This window comes from Pleuronectes platessa, chromosome 17, assembly GCF_947347685.1.
Source record: "Pleuronectes platessa chromosome 17, fPlePla1.1, whole genome shotgun sequence".
In the NCBI taxonomy this organism is placed as follows: domain Eukaryota; kingdom Metazoa; phylum Chordata; class Actinopteri; order Pleuronectiformes; family Pleuronectidae; genus Pleuronectes; species Pleuronectes platessa.
This window is the reverse complement of record NC_070642.1, coordinates 5,553,600-5,571,119: the sequence shown is the minus strand read 5'-3', so window position 1 is coordinate 5,571,119 and position 17,520 is coordinate 5,553,600. Positions and strand designations below refer to the sequence as shown.

Here is a 17,520-nt window from a genome sequence, read left to right as displayed (position 1 = left end):
TTCAACCCAGTATCTTTAGGAAGTTCGGTCGTAGTGGACGATTCTTCACCTAAAAATTCACTTTCAGATGCAGATGTTCAAATAGTGGGTACCGTTTGTGTAGTGAAGTGGGAATTTAAGGAATGGATGTAGGCGGCTTTGGCTGAGTGGTCATCAAGACTAGAATTTAAAGCATTTTTTTTGTCTTTGTTTTATTTATGCAATTTCTAGCCTTTAATCGTGGCTAATGTGATGACACTAGTTGGCTTCTTTGCCAGCAACATACACACCAATACGAAATCTGCAGTTCTTGTTTGTGTGAGCTCAAGCTGATTTTAATCATCCAAATAGTAACAACAGAAATAGTAATTCATTCAATTTTTGAATTATCTTAGTCTAGTTTTTCTTCCTCTTGTCATTTAACATTGATGCAGGGACCTATATTGTCTGGAGGTCAGTTCTTGGCATGTTCATGTTAAACTGCTCTGAGTAAGTCGTTAACTTTGCACCACGATAGCTTGTCAGTTTCATTCTAAGCAAACATAAAGACCTTCAGTGGGATGAGAGAGCAAACAGGTTCAAGAGAAGATATCCATTATATCTACTACACAAGGATTCACTCGTTTGTGCTTTAACAGACTCAGATGCTGTGATGGATGCTCCAGCTCTTAATAGTGTTTGTATCAAGAACCCCTTCAACGACTCAACTTTCAACGACAGTGAGATTACGACCCTGTCACATTCTTTTAGCAAGACACGATAGTGTGGTTGTGTGTGTGTGTCTCAAAGTCAGAGGGATATTCTACTTGGCAACCCCCATTTGGAAGCCTTTCATTACAAAATGAGAAACACAACTTTTAATTTAGTGACAGCTACTGTAACAAAATGGCAGCTGACACATCTAAAACGTAAACGTTGATGGGAGAATATTTCTTAGCAGTTACTTTAGTAGCCATGACAGTACAATACCTTTTTTAAGGTAAAAACTCAAAGTGATGCACAGATATCAAAGTAAATCTTGGAATTTAATTCTCCACTTTCCTCCGGCTGAAGGCAACATTGCATATGTCGCCCGACCCGAAGCTCCATCCGAGTGTGTGAGGGCTTTTGGAACATGCCCACGCCTGGGGCAGCCGTCCTCACCAACTCATGCGGAAAGAGCATTTCATCAACTCAATTGCAAAAACAAGACTCTTCCAATTTCACGCCTATCATTCCTGGCCTCAGGGTGAAAGGGCATCAGCAGAGAGCTGCTGAATACTGTTGTGAGCGCAGTGTGTTTGAGACGAGCAAGAGGGGGCTTTGATGTTTCAGCTCAAGGGAACATGGTCTCTCAGCAGCTTGGCAATCAATGCAAGAAGCCGTGGAATAATATATAGTATCACTACTGTTGTGCCAAATCCTTATATCTTGAAAATGTCAATATTTAAGCAATTACAAAACTGCCATGATATTTTAATTAGATTTAGAATGTAGAATACCGCTTCAATGTAAAGGAAAACTAGGAGTTATTTAAATTCTTTATATCACTATTCCAACTTTTGATACTTTTGATAAACTGATGAGATCTCTGAAGAACAACACGGGCGGTCAGCTGATTGTACATGTTGAAAACATACCAAGATAGATCAATGTTTTTGATATGACCATTTATAGATCGACAGCCCTGGTTCACCTTTGAACTACAACACTATTGGAGTTGTGTACATGTGATTTTCCAGTGCAGTGCAGGATTATGAGTGAAATTACAGATGGAAGCTGAACTCTATCTTTTGTAGATAGTTGTCTTCTGCTTTTAGTATTTGAGCTTTTCAGGCTTTATTTCTGTAAATCTTTACACTATAATATATATATATATATATATAAAAAGGGAAGTCTGGGGCCCCCTGCTTGAGCTGCTCCCCCCGCGACCCGACCCCGGATAAGCGGACGAAAATGAGATGAGATGAGATGAGATATATATATATATCTATACCTGATCTTTGAATCTTGAATCTTACCAAGGTAAAACACATAGTAAAAACTAATTATTATGTTAATACATTTTAAATAGTTGTAATAAACTCCAAATGTCAATAATATATCAATTTAATATTGACATTTAAGTGAAAGAGTGAACCAAAGAAAACAGGTGTCACAAAAACTTCTGAACAAATTGTAATGTTTATTGTTAGCAGGAAGTGACTTGATAAAAGACTGCTGACAGGACATGGGTCACTTCAGGGGCTAGTCAGATTTTAGCTGGACCAGTGCCCCCCTGGCCAGGACCCTGGAACAGCCCCTGGTTGCACTCAATAATGAATGGGGGAGAGTTGAGGAGGAGGGAACCACATGTTCACACTCTAAATTGTTTTTGTATCAGCTAATTGACTAATAATATAATTGCTTCAGCAAAAAGAAAAACTCTCAAACAACAGGATTCCACAATTGTTCTTAGACATGTATTCAGTTTGTTGGAAATAATACAGGAAACTACTCCATCCATAAACGTATCCATGATGTAGTAATGTCTTTCATGCTTTGCTGTCTGATGGGTGTTATACGAAGGCTTCATCTGGTTCGGTGATGATGAATGATGCATGACACAAGACCAGAGCCACTTTACTATGGACTTATCTATTTATCCGTTGTTAAATGGTTAAAACTGGAAGGTATAACTAATGTGCTGATCCGAGTGACACCTCCCATGTCCTTTAAAACCCAGGTGTGATTGATTATATATATTGCTATTAAAGCATTTTGCCATTTTTTAATAGTAAGAGTGAATTCTTTCTGTAGAGGAGACTGTTTCAAATCACACTAGAGAAAAACATACCTGTCTGTGTGTGTGTGTGTGTGTGTGTGTGTGTGTGTGTGTGTGTGTGTGTGTGTGTGTGTGTGTGTGTCTGTGTGTGTGTGTGTGTGTGTGTGTGTAAACATGATGTGCGCCCACCAGACCTCACAATCGTTTAGCAAGATGAGGCCCAAAGTGCCCCAGCCACTCTGCACTGTTGGGATCTGTGCTTTCACACGTGCTTCAGCTCTGCAAGCTGCACAAGCAGGTGGCTGACAAACAGTCAGTGTGACCCGGGTGTGATGGTGACTGGAGAAATGAAGTTGTGAAACTGGTGAGCAGCCTCACAATGAACATGATGCGTCTCTCTTTCTTTTCCCATCGCTTCTCCATCATCTCTTTTATCCTCTATTTATTCCCCTCAGTTGTTAGTGTTGCTTGTGAGCCAGCGACTTACCCCGCGCTCCTAAAAAGAAAGTCACATTTGAAAAAGCCTCTGAGCGCACTCCATGGCGGGGGGCCTGACTAATTGGACCTGAAGAGGCTGGGCCGAGTGGAGTCGGCCCTGCCAGGTTCCACTTGGGCTCCGACACACGCGTGGGCAGAGGCGCTCAATTACCATGTTGGATGGTGATTTGCAATAAGAGGTCTGCTTGAGCGCCGGGGTAATGAGAAGGAAAAAACTAGCATGTGACGGTGAACGAGCAGAGAAAATTCGAGTGATCACTTAGAAGTGATGTGAAATATTGGCTTGATTACCATATTATCAGGGACAGCGGAATAAAATAAAGTAAAGTGTTGATTTTGCCACCTTACTTTTATATGGCATTTATGCCTACTCTCGCATACGAAGCATTCCAGCTGTACAGGTACTATATTTTACCCATCAGCCCATGATTATATTTTGCAGAGAGCAGTGTGGCTTTTTTTATATTTTATAGTAGTAGGGTTCTGGGAAGCAGCGAAGTTCAGTAAAAAAGTTGGGTGGCAAAACAGATAGAAGGTATTGCTTTTCTCTTATCAGCTTTAGGCTGTTAATAAAGAGACAGTAACTTCCAGTAGTAGTTTTGTCACCATGACCTTCACAGGCAAACACTGTGAACTGCAAGAAGTCCCTTTGAGTCAAAAACCAGTAGTTACATCACACAGAGCTGCTTACTCTATAACCACAAATACAGTGTCTGTGCTAAGGTAGGGTAATTGCAGGTGGAACAGTAAGAAGATTCTGGGTTTGAACCTGATGACCAGCCTTCTGTGTGACTCTTGCTTTATCTGTGCCTGCGTGGGTTTTCTGCAGCTACTCCAGCTTCCTCCCACAGTCCAATGACAAGCGGCCTCGGCTAATTGGAGACTCAATTGCCCAGAGGCGTGAAAGTAGGCGTCAGTTTGTCTCTGTGTCAGGCCTATGATGGACTGGTCAGCTGGCTCCCTCAAGGATAAAGGGTATATGGATAATGTATGGGAATGCTATTCCCTCCTTGCTCTTCTTAATATACTTTCGATATTCTCATGTCACATTCAGCAAGACAAACTGCTTAAATGTTGCCCTCACAGTGTTTGGAATATATCATGTACACATAATTCATTCAAATATTTGGGATTTTGTCAGGGATTATGCTGAATTATGAGAGTTTTTTCCTAATGGACCATTAGAGATAGTGGAATCTTTGGGAAGTGTGAGTCGAATTGAATCAAAAATCTAAGTACACGGTTTGTCTGACAGCAGAAGATTATGATTCAGTTTTTAGCTAATTATGTTTAAAAGTAAGACAATTTAGTAGAACTAGCCCATCCTAAAACAGCCTGTTTGTAATGTTATCTTCTCATGTTTTGTGTTCATTCTCCGGAGAAACTTCAGAATTTCTCCTTGTCATTAGTGAGTCCTCCTCAGTCTTACAATATAGTGTTCCTTTTTGGAAAAGGCACTTGGTGCACAGTGATATTCATCAAATTAAGCAGAACTTACTATATTACTGTTCATGTGTGTAGTTTATATGTAAGTTTGACTAATTTGCTAAATAAAGAATGTCCTTTATTAATTTGTTGTGAATGTTGTTGCCATGGCGGAGAACAGCACCCACGACTCCCTCAAATGTTTGCTAAAATGAAATTAAAAAAAAGGATTAACAAAATGATCTGGTGACGATTTAGACCCATGCACTGACCTAGTTACTGACCACTGCCATAGTTTATCTGAGGATGTCGAAGAAGACAACATCAACTCGGTTCGCGGACAGACTGTTTTCTTTTTCATTGTTATTATTGTCTGTATACTTTACCTTAATAACTTCAATAGTGTTAAAAAAAACTCAGTGTAAACTGCCATTGGTGCCCAATATGAGATAAACACCTAATGTTATAATTCAATCCATTATAGCATCCTTGCAGAAAAATGTGTTCATGTAGCTCGTCATAGTTAAACTACAGATTCCTATATATCTATACCTACAGAATATGTACATTTTTAATGTTCTAACATACACACCGCTGTGAGCTTGTTCAGTGTGGAAGGCAGCATGATTGCAGTCGTGTTTCTAAATTGCAGAGTGGCTGTGTATCTTGGGACTCTAGTAGTGACTGGGGTAAAATGTAGATCCCCATATGAATGAAGCCTTGCCAGTGCTGCTTGCTGGATGGATCAGATGGGTTATGAGGGGGGAGCCCCCGGGCACCACAGCCAGAGAAACAGATCTGCTGTCCCAGCCAGGCACAGTCCCAGATGGGTCCCTCAGCCACACACACACACACACACACACACACAAACACACACACACACACACACACACACACACACACACTAGTCTGTGATTGAAGGAAGAAAAAGTACATTAGCATGGAAATTGAATGCATATGCTTTCATACACACATATACTGTATATATGCCAAATTGTAAACACACACACTGAATATAAAGATACAAAGAAGTCATTGCAAGGGCATCTGCAGTGTTCAGTGGAGTTTGTTAATTGTTAATTTGCATTTGTGTGTGTGTGTGCACTGAAAATATACTTTCAATATTTGTAATGGTAAACAATGAACAGCCTCTGTTTGGTCAGTTTATTTAGACAATTATAGGAATGGGTGCGACTGCTCAGCAGACCTTGGCTGAATGGTTTGTCGTCACACTGTTGGATTTAGAGAGCAAATAGGACTTTATGCTTTCTACCAAAATTATAAATCGTACAAAGGGAGTTTGTGTTTTCCAGAACCATAACTTTACCAGTAGAATACTTCAGGGTTTACATTGGTTTCTGCATGAGTCTCTGATGTTATAGAGATTTGCAGCTCCAACTTAAGTGCTCGGATGTAGTAGTAAATGTGGGAGGGAAGAGAGGGCCTCATTCTGCTCTCAGACATGCACTGAACTCTGGAGAATCTCTGGATGTATGAATGCAAATGTCCAAGTGAGTGCCTCTGCTGTTTCTGCGGACTTTTTATGCCTGGACTTTCATTGAGAGCAACTGTGGATGTTGCTGACGCTTCCAACACGCAACCAACACTAAAATAAAAAAATTAATAAAAAATAAACACACACGTAGAAGACACTGACGTAAATGTCAAGAGAGATGGTGGAGAGCTGACGACGGTGAAGATGTGTTCCGCAGCGGAATCAAACCGTTACTAAAAAACTGCTAAGATTTGTTGCTGTTGTGAACTGTTGTGACCCAATTCCCCGGACTTTATCCTAAGGTAATGTCTGAAAGTGTCTGATGTAGTTGTTGTGAAACATCCTTTGTTTGATATCGACATCGGTTTGCCATGACAAACGACAATAAGCCAGTAATGTATTTCACTTAATGAAATGCTAACTATGTTTCTGTTCGGGCAAATTTCGTTAACCTTGGACAGTTTTGCAAATGTTTACTTCTTTTAGTGTTCTTTATGCCGAAGAGCAAATTCTGCTTGAGTTTATAATCTGGAACAGGTCACTTTGTTATGCCAAGCTCAACATTACCCATTTTAAAAATGTGATTGGTGTTAATGCTAAACCTATAGTAAAAGTCCTGTTGACTAGATTTTGTTATAACAGGAAATAAACAGACAGGAGTTTCGGTGTCTCACGTTACCCAAATTCACCCTCTGTTATCAACAGGAACATAACAACCTGCACAGGTTTCACTATTGTGTTAAGGTTTATCCTGCCACTGCTGTTCTTCATCTCTGTTCTACAGAGCTGACGTATGGCCAGAATTCTGTCTACCTTTATAAAATCCAAATCTTCAACTTTAGTTCTTGTCACACATATTGCTGTTGTTTTTGTTATACAACTAGGTTGAGTCTTATAATGATTATTGAACTTTTGCTTGAGTTTTAAGAATATTCTGTCAACCTATTCATAAATACAAAAACAGGCCACACAGACTGTGTCATAGTACATCTAGATGGATCCAGGGGTCCACAGACGGATTTAGTTGCATCTCTTACATTTCATCTAAACCATTTTAAAGGTCATATCCGTGAATTGCTACACCTTCATTAATTCCTCTGTTTTCCAGTATGTGGGAGCTGGACTTAAAAAAATAACGATGCCTGAATTGGTTTGAGTCACCAGTATTAAGCCATAACTGGATGAGGTCAACACATCTGCATCACAAAACCATCATTGAACATATGATAGGATACTTCAATCTACCGCTTTGATACGTTTATATTAAATGCCAAATAAAAGCGTAGTTATTTTGAATTTTTTAACAAGGCCACTTAGGGACACAATGCTTTCCTCATCTTGTTGACATCACATTGTGATGTTGCATTTAAAGTTGCATGCACATCTCAGTGTTGTGTGGTTCCTGCTGTGACAGATCGTGTGTTTGCACCTTCATCTGAGCACTGAGCCAATAAACATGAGGCATCTCAACAGAGAAGAGAGAATGTAAAGCTCAGTGTGACTATTTGTCTTTAACTTCAAGCTTTTTCTCTGTGTGGGTTGTTTCTCTGTGTGTGTGTGTGTGTGTGTGTGTGTGTGTGTGTGTGTGTGTGTGTGTGTGTGTGTGTGTGTGTGTGTGTGTGTGTGCTCTCTTCCTTGTGCTACACTGTGCACAGCTTCACTGCTGCATATGTAAAAACTAATGGATATATTTAGGTTTGTCTTCACAGCAGTTTTCTGGTCTTCCACTGTTAAAGAGCTATTGAGTGGAGACGTGTTTTTCTGTTATTAGGAGGCATGTAGCCATCTGAATAATGCATCCTGAACACGGCCTTGTTATGGCAGCGTATACAGTAATGTTCAAGGCCCAGAGTGGCACCATAATGTGCCGCCCTGTACACTGTTAAATATACATGAGTGATGAAGTGGCTTTCTTTGTGAATAACATTAACTATAGTGGTGAAAGGCTTCGGTGGACTAAGACTGGGATTTGGGTTATTGTTTGCAGGGATTTGCATGACACACAATTTTAAAAACGCAATAAAATTTTGTAAGACTCACATAGCTTGGTAAGCCAGGCTTTAGTGTTTTTATGTCAACTCCTGTGGTAGCCAAGTATTATACATGTGTTTAATCTAACATGAAGTTATCATCTGCAACAGTGTCAGGGCTAATGATGCACAAACGTCTGTTGCTTAACAACAAAAGAATCTTAGCTGATCATCATGAACAGATTTATATTAGAGTTGCCAGGTATCAAACCAAAGACGTTCTTTCTCATTTATATTAATAATAACCCAGGCAGGGGAAAATGAGGTAAACATGATGCACAACGCATTCTTCTTCATGTGACCTTTGTTTAGCTGTTGGGCTACTTCTGTTGAGGACTTGTCGAGTGAGGGCGTATGTGGATGAAATGCAAATGTTTCGTAATGGGTCATTATAAAAAAGTACATAACTTCTTTTAACTTCCCTCAACCTTTCAATTTACTTAAGGGGTTAGGGGGTGGGGGAGAGATAATGGAATATGTTGGGTTTGGTGGCGAGCACCCTCACACATATTCTTACCCTCACTGTTTGCCAAGAGGTGGTCTTGCCATATGATAATTATGATAATGATGGCACAGTGCCATCAGTGTGTGCTGCCCATTGCGAAGCTAAGCTCCCCATAATCTTGAATGGGGGCATTCAGCCACTTGGAATACATGCAGATAGACAGATTTCAGTGGCTAAATATAGGCTAGGCTAAGGATTTGAATGCTAATGATGCTTGATGCGTTTTCTTTCACCTGTGGGCATTAAAATGATAATGTGGCATCTGCTAGCAAACTGCCCTTTGAATGTAGTTTTAGCTCAAGTAATATCTGCATTTAGTATCAGCACCGCAGTAAAAAGAAGATGGAGAAACAGATAAAACTGAGTGTTACATTTTATTAGGGATGTACATCTAGTTCATTTTTGGTAGCTGTCATGTCGATTTAAAAAAGGGTGGCATTTTCTTTACGGGGAAGCCGCCATTTAAATAACAGCATCACCTCCCCACCTCCCCACATACAAATGTTCCAACCAACCAAGTTCAGCTGCCCAAGAAGATGAACTATGTGACTAATCCTCATCTTCTTCCTGACTCTGTCTCCCTCCTCTGTAGTTGGTTCTACCCGAGTATTCCATCCATGGGCTCTTCTGTATCATGTTCCTGTGTGCCCAGGAGTGGCTGACTGTGGGTCTCAACATCCCCCTGCTCTTCTACAACACCTGGAGGTAACTATCCAATCCGTTTGATTGGCCGTGTATGTGTGCGTGCGGGTGTGTGTGTGTATGTCTGAAACTTTGACAAAAGAAACCTATGCTGGAAAAGTTGTAGATAAAAATGAGACTCATGATATTTTAGTTTTTTTGAGAATTAATTATATCCTAATGTGATTCCAGACCTAACAATTTACATGAAACTTTTACCCCAAATACTATAGTTATGAGTTGAAGTTGCCACACCTTGCACATTGTTTAACCACAATTTACTTACCATAATCTCTCCATAATCACACCAAAGTTTCCATTGCAAATTTATGTATTTTCTTCTCAAAAGGTGAATGCGATCTATGTTTTTTATTTAATAATCCTCTATCGACTTCCTCTCTTAGAAATAAGATGTGTTATAACCCATAAAAATAGCATAGCTTAGTATCAATAAATACCACAAGCAACAATTGCTAAAAACAGTCCTTACATGGAAAACACAAATTCATCCAATCCCACCTTCCAATCTTGTCCAATCACAACCTTCTTTTCAACAAATCTGACAAATGTGTAATTTTTCAAGAATCTTAGCAGTAACAGTTTTTGTAAAACTTATTCATGTTTGTCACCAGACTCACTTCCTGATTCTGAAGTTGCAAACGTGTGTGTGACACAAACGTCTCAAATTTAAAACTGACTTCTGAAGTCCAATTCTTCTGCACAAAAGTGGGTTCTTCATTACTTGAAACATGTTTAAAGAAATGACAGTATGTCATAGGCTGTTGCATTCATATCTAAGACAACTGGCCTATTGTGAGCAACAAAGTGCTACGCTCAAGTGATTGCATAAAAATGTTCTAAATGAGAAAATTGTTAAATGCATGAAATAAAAACATGGTTCTAAAAGAGCTATTTTTGCTTTTTCTTTTTGGTCCTCTTGCAATTTTGAAGCAAATCAGTCAAAACACATTAACACTATGTTTATTTTCTAGAAAAAGCTGCCGTATTATCAGACATGTTAGGCTGAAACAATCCAACAGAAAGTCTCCTAACTGAAGGGACTCAGTAGTAATGAATGGGCTTGGGACTGAAGGTTAGGGAACTTATTGATCACGGCATCTAAAGCAAAAGTGGTAACAAGATCCTTTGGTTTCTCTTCAAAGCTTTGTCGTTGTTCTTCTTTCTGGCTTCTTCTGACATTTCTCCACATCATGATACACCGCCCCTGTCATTCATGTGTTTAATGGCATCTTGGGGTTATGTCGCGTTTCTGAGCACAAAACTCCCCCATTGAAGCTGAATGAAATGTGTGGGTTAAAGCAAGTATATCAGTGATGTACGCACCACTAGCCCCTTGAACAGCAGTGTCTGAAAATAGGTCACCAATCAGCGATCTTCAGATTCCTTTAGCTGCTCCTTCTGTATCTGTTTTTGTCTTTGTTGCTGCTCTTCCCGCTGGTCGTGGGTCGGACGCTGGCTGCTGACAGCCTGATTGGTTTAAGCTTGTGTGCTCAGCTGGTTGAACTTACAGAGTGAGTGGAGAGGAGAGGAGAGGAGAGCCAAAGAGGGAAAAAAGCATCTTGCCGTCTCATTAATTGGAGACTGTGCCAGATGCCCACCAGCTACAGATGCTGCCTCCTGCACAGCTGAGAGAGAGAGAGAGAGAGAGAGAGAGAGAGACAGAGAGAGAGAGAGAGAGAGAGAGAGAGAGAGAGAGAGAGAGAGAGAGATAAGGGGGGGAAGGGATGTTAAGAGTGAAGAGGGGGTAAGTCATCGAAGCAGGTGGATGGAAGGTGAAGGAGGTGGTAGTTGGAGTCAGATAGGTTTGGTGAGAAAGGACGTGAGTAAGTGACAGGAGACCGATCTAATTTGGACAAGAGATGCAGGGGGGAGTGAGAGGGGGAGTAATGGAGTCACTGAGGGTGGAACAAAATGAACACTCAGCTCATGGATACATGCAGTGTCCATGTATCACAGCAACAAAAAGCAGGGTGTGTATGTGCCATAGCTTTTCGCTCAGATGTGAAGCTCCGATCAGATTTTTCTGGAGGACTGTTTTGAAAGGGCAGATTCGTATAGATACCATTGATTTTGAGAGGTCTGTCGATTCAAACTTGTATTTAAGGATTTCCTGTTGCGAGGGAAACCAGTTGTGGTAAATTGCTCACTTAAAATGACTCACTTTCAGTGGCTTCAGAAATTAATCAGACCCCAGCTCTGGTCAGATGAGACAAAAATCGAACGCTCTTAGCAGAACCGCAAATGTTCCCGTTGTTGTCTGTGTCTGTTAAACACCTAATATACCTGGCAGCATCATTCTATATTTGGGGAGTGGTCTTCTCAGCAGCGGGGACAGAAGGATGAATGCAGCCAAGATTTAGGGGGGGAACAGACAAAATAAGTCCACAAACCATCTGCCTACGTTTACCATAGAAGACTGGAAAATCTGACGCTTTGCCCTTTCGCATTGGCGTCTGTTATATACTGATGTTTAATCTGTACTCACAGCTTTAACATTAGCTTTACTGAATGAAGTGTTTGTCCTGAGGGTGGTGCAATAGGAAAGGTCAGTGACCATTCAAACACCGTAGAAAGCTCTTCACTGCAGCAGTTCATAATACCCACATTCAAAATGTAAATTTGTTCAAATTATACATTTCATCCACTTTTATGTCTGTTTAATTAAGTCACAGGTAATTAAGAAGTGTCAAGATTCCAAAGTCTTATTAATTCCTTTACTAAAAGTCAACACTGTACTTAAGTGGTGTGGCCAAAGCCCAGATTTAAACCTCATAGAACATCTGTGGAGAGACATGAAGATGACAGGCAGTCTCAAGAAGACTCAAAGCTCTAGCTGCTTTCAACAAAGGGCCAAATTAAGACAAAACATTTAATTGTATGCATTTTATCCAATTTCACAATACAAGAGTTTTTTCTTGTTTGACATTTCTGCTTAAACCACTGAAAAATATAAAAAAATATGAAAACTAATTATTTCGGAAAAAACTATGTCTTTCTGACCTCTGGAAATCTGCTCTTCTCATATAAGCCTTTTCCACTGCCTTTGTGGTACAAATCCAATTCCAGGGAATGTGAGGACTACTTTGCAATACGGAAAACATGTAAATACATAACATACATAGGAAGTGGGTTCAGGCAACATCCTGGTTCAGAAGGGCTGACATGTATATTGCTGCAATGTTCTGGATTTTTCCACGTCAACTGTAGATCAGTGAACATGTAGCCAAGGGGCTTGGGAGGCAGAGATATGGAGAAGGAGCGATATTAGGTGTAATATAAACTGCACAAGATAAAAGGGGCAGATATTTCCAATGTGTCGATGTGCTGTAAACAAAAACATGTGATCTCTGCAGTAAAGAAGTAAAATGTTACATCCTGCATGCTGCACCACATCTCTCTTGAACGCCACCAAGACTGTGAATTTAACAATGACTTAACCTTAGATTTTGGAGTAGTAATCCAGTGTGTACAATGCTGTGTCGCCAGGATTAGTTAAATTAAAGTGATAATGTTATATAAAGTCCCTCACTGGCCTGTAAGGGCTGTTCCTTTGGCTCAAAGTGTGACAGAGGAACACGCAGACAGACAATGTGCTCGGTCTCAGTGGAAAATTAATGATCGCATTAGTCGTGCAATTATGTAACTGGCTGCTTCATTTGTGGAGAATATTTGCTTGTTTATCAAAACAAATAAGTTCTCACAATATGTGAACGTGGGTGTGTGATGGGAAATTTTAAGGAAAACTGGCGATGTGCAGTTTCTTAGAATGCTGTGGTCGCCAGCGAAATCATTCTAAAAGTGTGTGTGTGTGTGTGTGTGTGTGTGTGCCTGCGTGTGTGTGCCTGCGTGTGTTGTTTAACATATTGCAGAAGATTTGTTTATGCATCTCACTCTTGTGTCATCTGTTACCTTTTCTCAGGGGAATAGTGTAACAAATGGTGTTGTTTTTTTATTTTAAATGACAATTTATTAGCAAATTGTGTCGTTAACTATTATATTATCTTGTTTACCTCATCATCAGTCATTTGTGCATGTAAATGTTGCAAAAATACGTGGTAATGATGTTCAGTGACTCATTACAAAGACCCCTGTTTCACTCGGACTACATCAAGATGCATTTTCTGCTGCATTATAGAGTATTTCACACATGCATGAGTCATACTTGGCCGACAGTAACAGTGACTTAGTGAATGTACATTGTAATTAATTCATGTCAACCAAATGTGCAATGTTTCACATTCATTAAAAACCAATAAACATGAATTTACATTCAGTATGGACATGCATTAACCATCTGTTCACCTGGGTTACGACAGAACAGGCCACATGCATTAGCTGTTATGGCAGCTTTCTGGTTAGACTTCCTTTCCCATCAAACCACTCAAGCCATCATTTGAATGTGCAATTCATTATGATGGTCTTTATGGACTAAATTACCAATGAGTAAGAAGAAGCAAACCATCTGAATGCATCTGGTGCCTACCATAATGTTCAGTAATCTGTTGTAACAGATTCCTGTTCATTTGTATCAACTCTGGGGTCCACTTAAGGCAAACTTCACCCTATAAAACCAGGAAGAAGGCAATTGCATCAGTGCATGAACAGCTTTCTCTCAAATCAAATGCCAGCACTTCACAGAGCGGCTTGATTTAATAATTGTAACAGCCCTCCTGAGATAGGTCTCACTGGGATGTAAAAGCTCCTGGAAGATCCTCCAATTCCCCCAGCCCCTACTCTGCTATTAATCACCACCAGGTTTTGGGTTTTGTTTTGGTGACACATCTTCATTTGACACAGCCTTAAGAGGGAGAGAGAGAGACTGCTGTTTACAAATATTGATTATGCTAAAACCCTTAAAATATTGTATGCAGATTCTCTTATAGGGTGGATGTCTCTTCAGCCTTAAATCAGTCAGCATATAAACTAATTTGAAACAGAACAAAATTACTCTTTGAATCATGTTAATGCATAAGAAAATCTGAGTTGTAATTAAACAACTGAGGCTGACAGGAACCGCATCCCTGATACCTGTCGAACTGACCTTGGTGAGATATATTTGATTATCTACTGAAATACTGTATTGAATCATGCTTTGTTTATCTTGTTGGAAACAAACAGTTTCTCAACAAGATAAGTCCCATCAACTTATATCCCTGATTGACTGTTTGCTGCTACCCTTACTTTTTGCTACACCTGTCAAGCTTTCCATTCATGGCACATATGTAGTATGGAGTGATTTGAAATTCCCAGAAACATGCGCTATCAGTTATCTTACGTCTAGATAGTGACTGTCAATGTCCATCCTTGCTAGGCAGCAGAATTCCGCACTAAACAATAATCTATCTCGTCAGGCTCCAAGCCATTCGCATTTGGCTTCAGTGGTTATCAAAAATAGAAATCGTATTAGAGCTGCTGATATATATATATCCAAACATTGATTACCCACGGCTAACCGTCAATGCTGGATGACTTTAGATATCCGTGGGATCCCAATTTTGAAGGAAGGAAAAGACAGCTTTGAGTTTATTAAATCACATATCTCGAGTGTCATGTTGAGTTTGGCTTGAGTCGCTCGAGGTTAAACTGCTCCTAATACAGGACAGAACATGAGAAAGCAGCTAATGTTAGCCTAAACTCTAGCAGTATATATAATCATGCTTAACCTGGGCATTCTAGTCCAGAACAGAGTTGATGTTTTTTCAAATGTAACCTGTAGTTAACATGGTTAGCTAATGATACCCCCCTTAGCCTTTGGAGTAACACTAGGTTATAACTGGCATTTTAAAGGTAGTTAACATGCTAGCATTTACATTTAAAGTTAAAGTAGGTTGAGGTTATAAAAATCTTGGACTCACTCTCCATCTTTTTGTTTACCAAGCATCTCTTTCATTATAGCGACATGATCATGGCTTCAGCATGTTGAGAATTCTAAAGCTTGACAGGCAAGACAAGGAGTTTCGCAAACAGTCAATCACCTCAAGCCTACTCAATTGCTATTCCACCCACATCTTCTGCATGATGGTGCTCCGCCTAACTCATCATGCCATCTTTGTCCATACTTTGTCTTTCCCATTTCCTCCGCCATCTACCCTGCCTCCCTCCCTCCTTTCTTTTCCCCTACCCCTGGGTTCTGGAACGGGTCAACTACCCGCGGTGTGGTCTTTGCCCTCTGTGGTAGGTACTTTCATTCCCCAACGGACACTAAGGAGCTGCTCTACGACCCGGCGTCTGTGATGAACGGCGACACACTCAAGTTCTGCCTGAAGGAGGCGTGGTGCAAGCTGTCCTTCTTCGTCCTCTCCTTCTTCTACTATCTCTACTGGTGAGCACAAGGCAGATAGTGTGGGACATGATTGGATTACATTTAAAATAGATTACATTAATCTAATTGCAACAGCTAGAGTTTACAAAAAGCGGAAGTGAAGTTACTCTTTTAAAACATGTATTAGACCTGTTTTTGAAGGAAAATTGTGAAAACAAAATATTTACACTCACATCGCTTTTGATTCCAACCCTGCTTCTATCATGTGGCCATTTAACTTGTTTGATTCCCCAGTTCTGACAAAGCAATGTGAGTGCAAATCACTGAATAAAGTAACCATTTCTCTGGCAATCACATGCAAGTTCTCTCCTGTACTCTAGGTTTGTTAGGCTAATAATTTGTGTTTGTAGGTCCACTAATGATAATGCATGTGATGTTAAGAGAATTTGATTCTTTACTTCATTGACAAGCACCACTGTAATGCTGACATGGAGAAAACTACGTCTCTAGATTGCTTCTTGATTTAACATGTGCCTGATATTTGCCATTGTTTTTGCTAGATATCTTTCCTTTGAAATGCACTCAATGGTCCTGTCCATGTCTAACGATGCTGTTATTAATCACTCCGGATTCCTGTCCCATGTGTCATGTGGGTGCTGCAGTGTGTGGAACCTGGAAATATCCCTCTAATAGGTCTTATCAATGGAAACACTTAAAGGTACAATCCTTATCTTTTTTTGATCTTCTATGCTAGGATAGTAAATTGAAAGAATAACATTGCTTTGAAGAAAATTGGACCTTAACAATCTTCCATATGGCTACCACAGTGTTTCATAAAATCACCATTTTATGGAGGCCAAGCTTGCCTTCAATTATTAATATCATGCATGGCTGCTGTGGCTGTATGGCTTTTAGCTGTATAGCCACGTAGCTTGAGATTTTTGTGGAGCCAGTTGCAGATTGTACTTCGGGGATTTGGCGTCTCTGTAGACAGGGCAGTATTAGCACAGATCAAAGGCGATTTTTGATTACAAATTATTCCCGAACCTGAAAAGGATTGCAACTTTAACATGAAGTTGCTCTTGTATGCGTGCGATAATGCTGTGATAAAACATTTAACACATGCTGCTAGGTTGGTTAGGTCCCACCCTTGTATGATGTGCTGTTGTTATGTCTTTTTAGGCAGCAGGTATGTTTGTATGCTGTTAACATGTTTATCACAGCAATACCACACAGGTAGAAAAGCAACATCATGAGCAATGATGTGTTGGTCTTTTTCTATAACGCAAAATATTTTTTGCGTATTTATGTGATTTTAATAGAAATATCTTCACCAGACCTCTAACAAGTTAACCTATATCGTAATGACAATATATCATAAAATCAAGATATGCCAGAGAGATGAGGCGCCGCTTTGTGTTGATCCCACTGGATGTTTTTCAAGATATCGTATCCACCTGGTCTCATTCCCTTGGCAAAAGCAATTTGCTCTTCCTAAGATATCATCATACTGACTATAACCTTTCATCATTAATCTTAAAGATGAGGTCTTTAAGAATCTGACATTTTCACACTATAGAGTAAACTCCCTCCTGGCATGATATAGTAGCAATAATTAGAAGAAACAGAAAAAAGGGTAACCGATATATGCCTTTTGATTTATGCTCACATCTCGTTCATTTTCATATACCAGTGCATTATCAATATAAACTATTACAGTATGTATGTATGTACACTTGTGGACACCGGCTGACTACAGCTGTAAACAGAGCATTCTTCTTGTCCTTAAATCATCTTGCTTCTCCATCTCACTCCATCCTTTCCTGCCTCAGCTCATGTTGGATTGATCTGATGTTTTAAAGACCTCTGACAACAGCAGCG

General features: G+C 39.9%; 1 protein-coding gene across 1 annotated transcript in view; it reads left to right on the top strand.

The window, feature by feature from the left end:
- Positions 1-16,357, top strand: part of cnih3 (cornichon family AMPA receptor auxiliary protein 3) — a 58,647-nt gene extending 42,290 nt beyond the window's left edge. Inside the window, exons 4-7 of the mRNA XM_053445407.1 lie at positions 9,268-9,380; positions 11,136-11,138; positions 15,556-15,699; positions 16,302-16,357. Coding sequence (XP_053301382.1) covers positions 9,268-9,380; positions 11,136-11,138; positions 15,556-15,699; positions 16,302-16,329 — 288 coding nt within the window. The 3' untranslated portion in view covers positions 16,330-16,357. The remainder of the gene's footprint in view (positions 1-9,267; positions 9,381-11,135; positions 11,139-15,555; positions 15,700-16,301) is intronic.
- Positions 16,358-17,520: the final 1,163 nt, after the last annotated feature.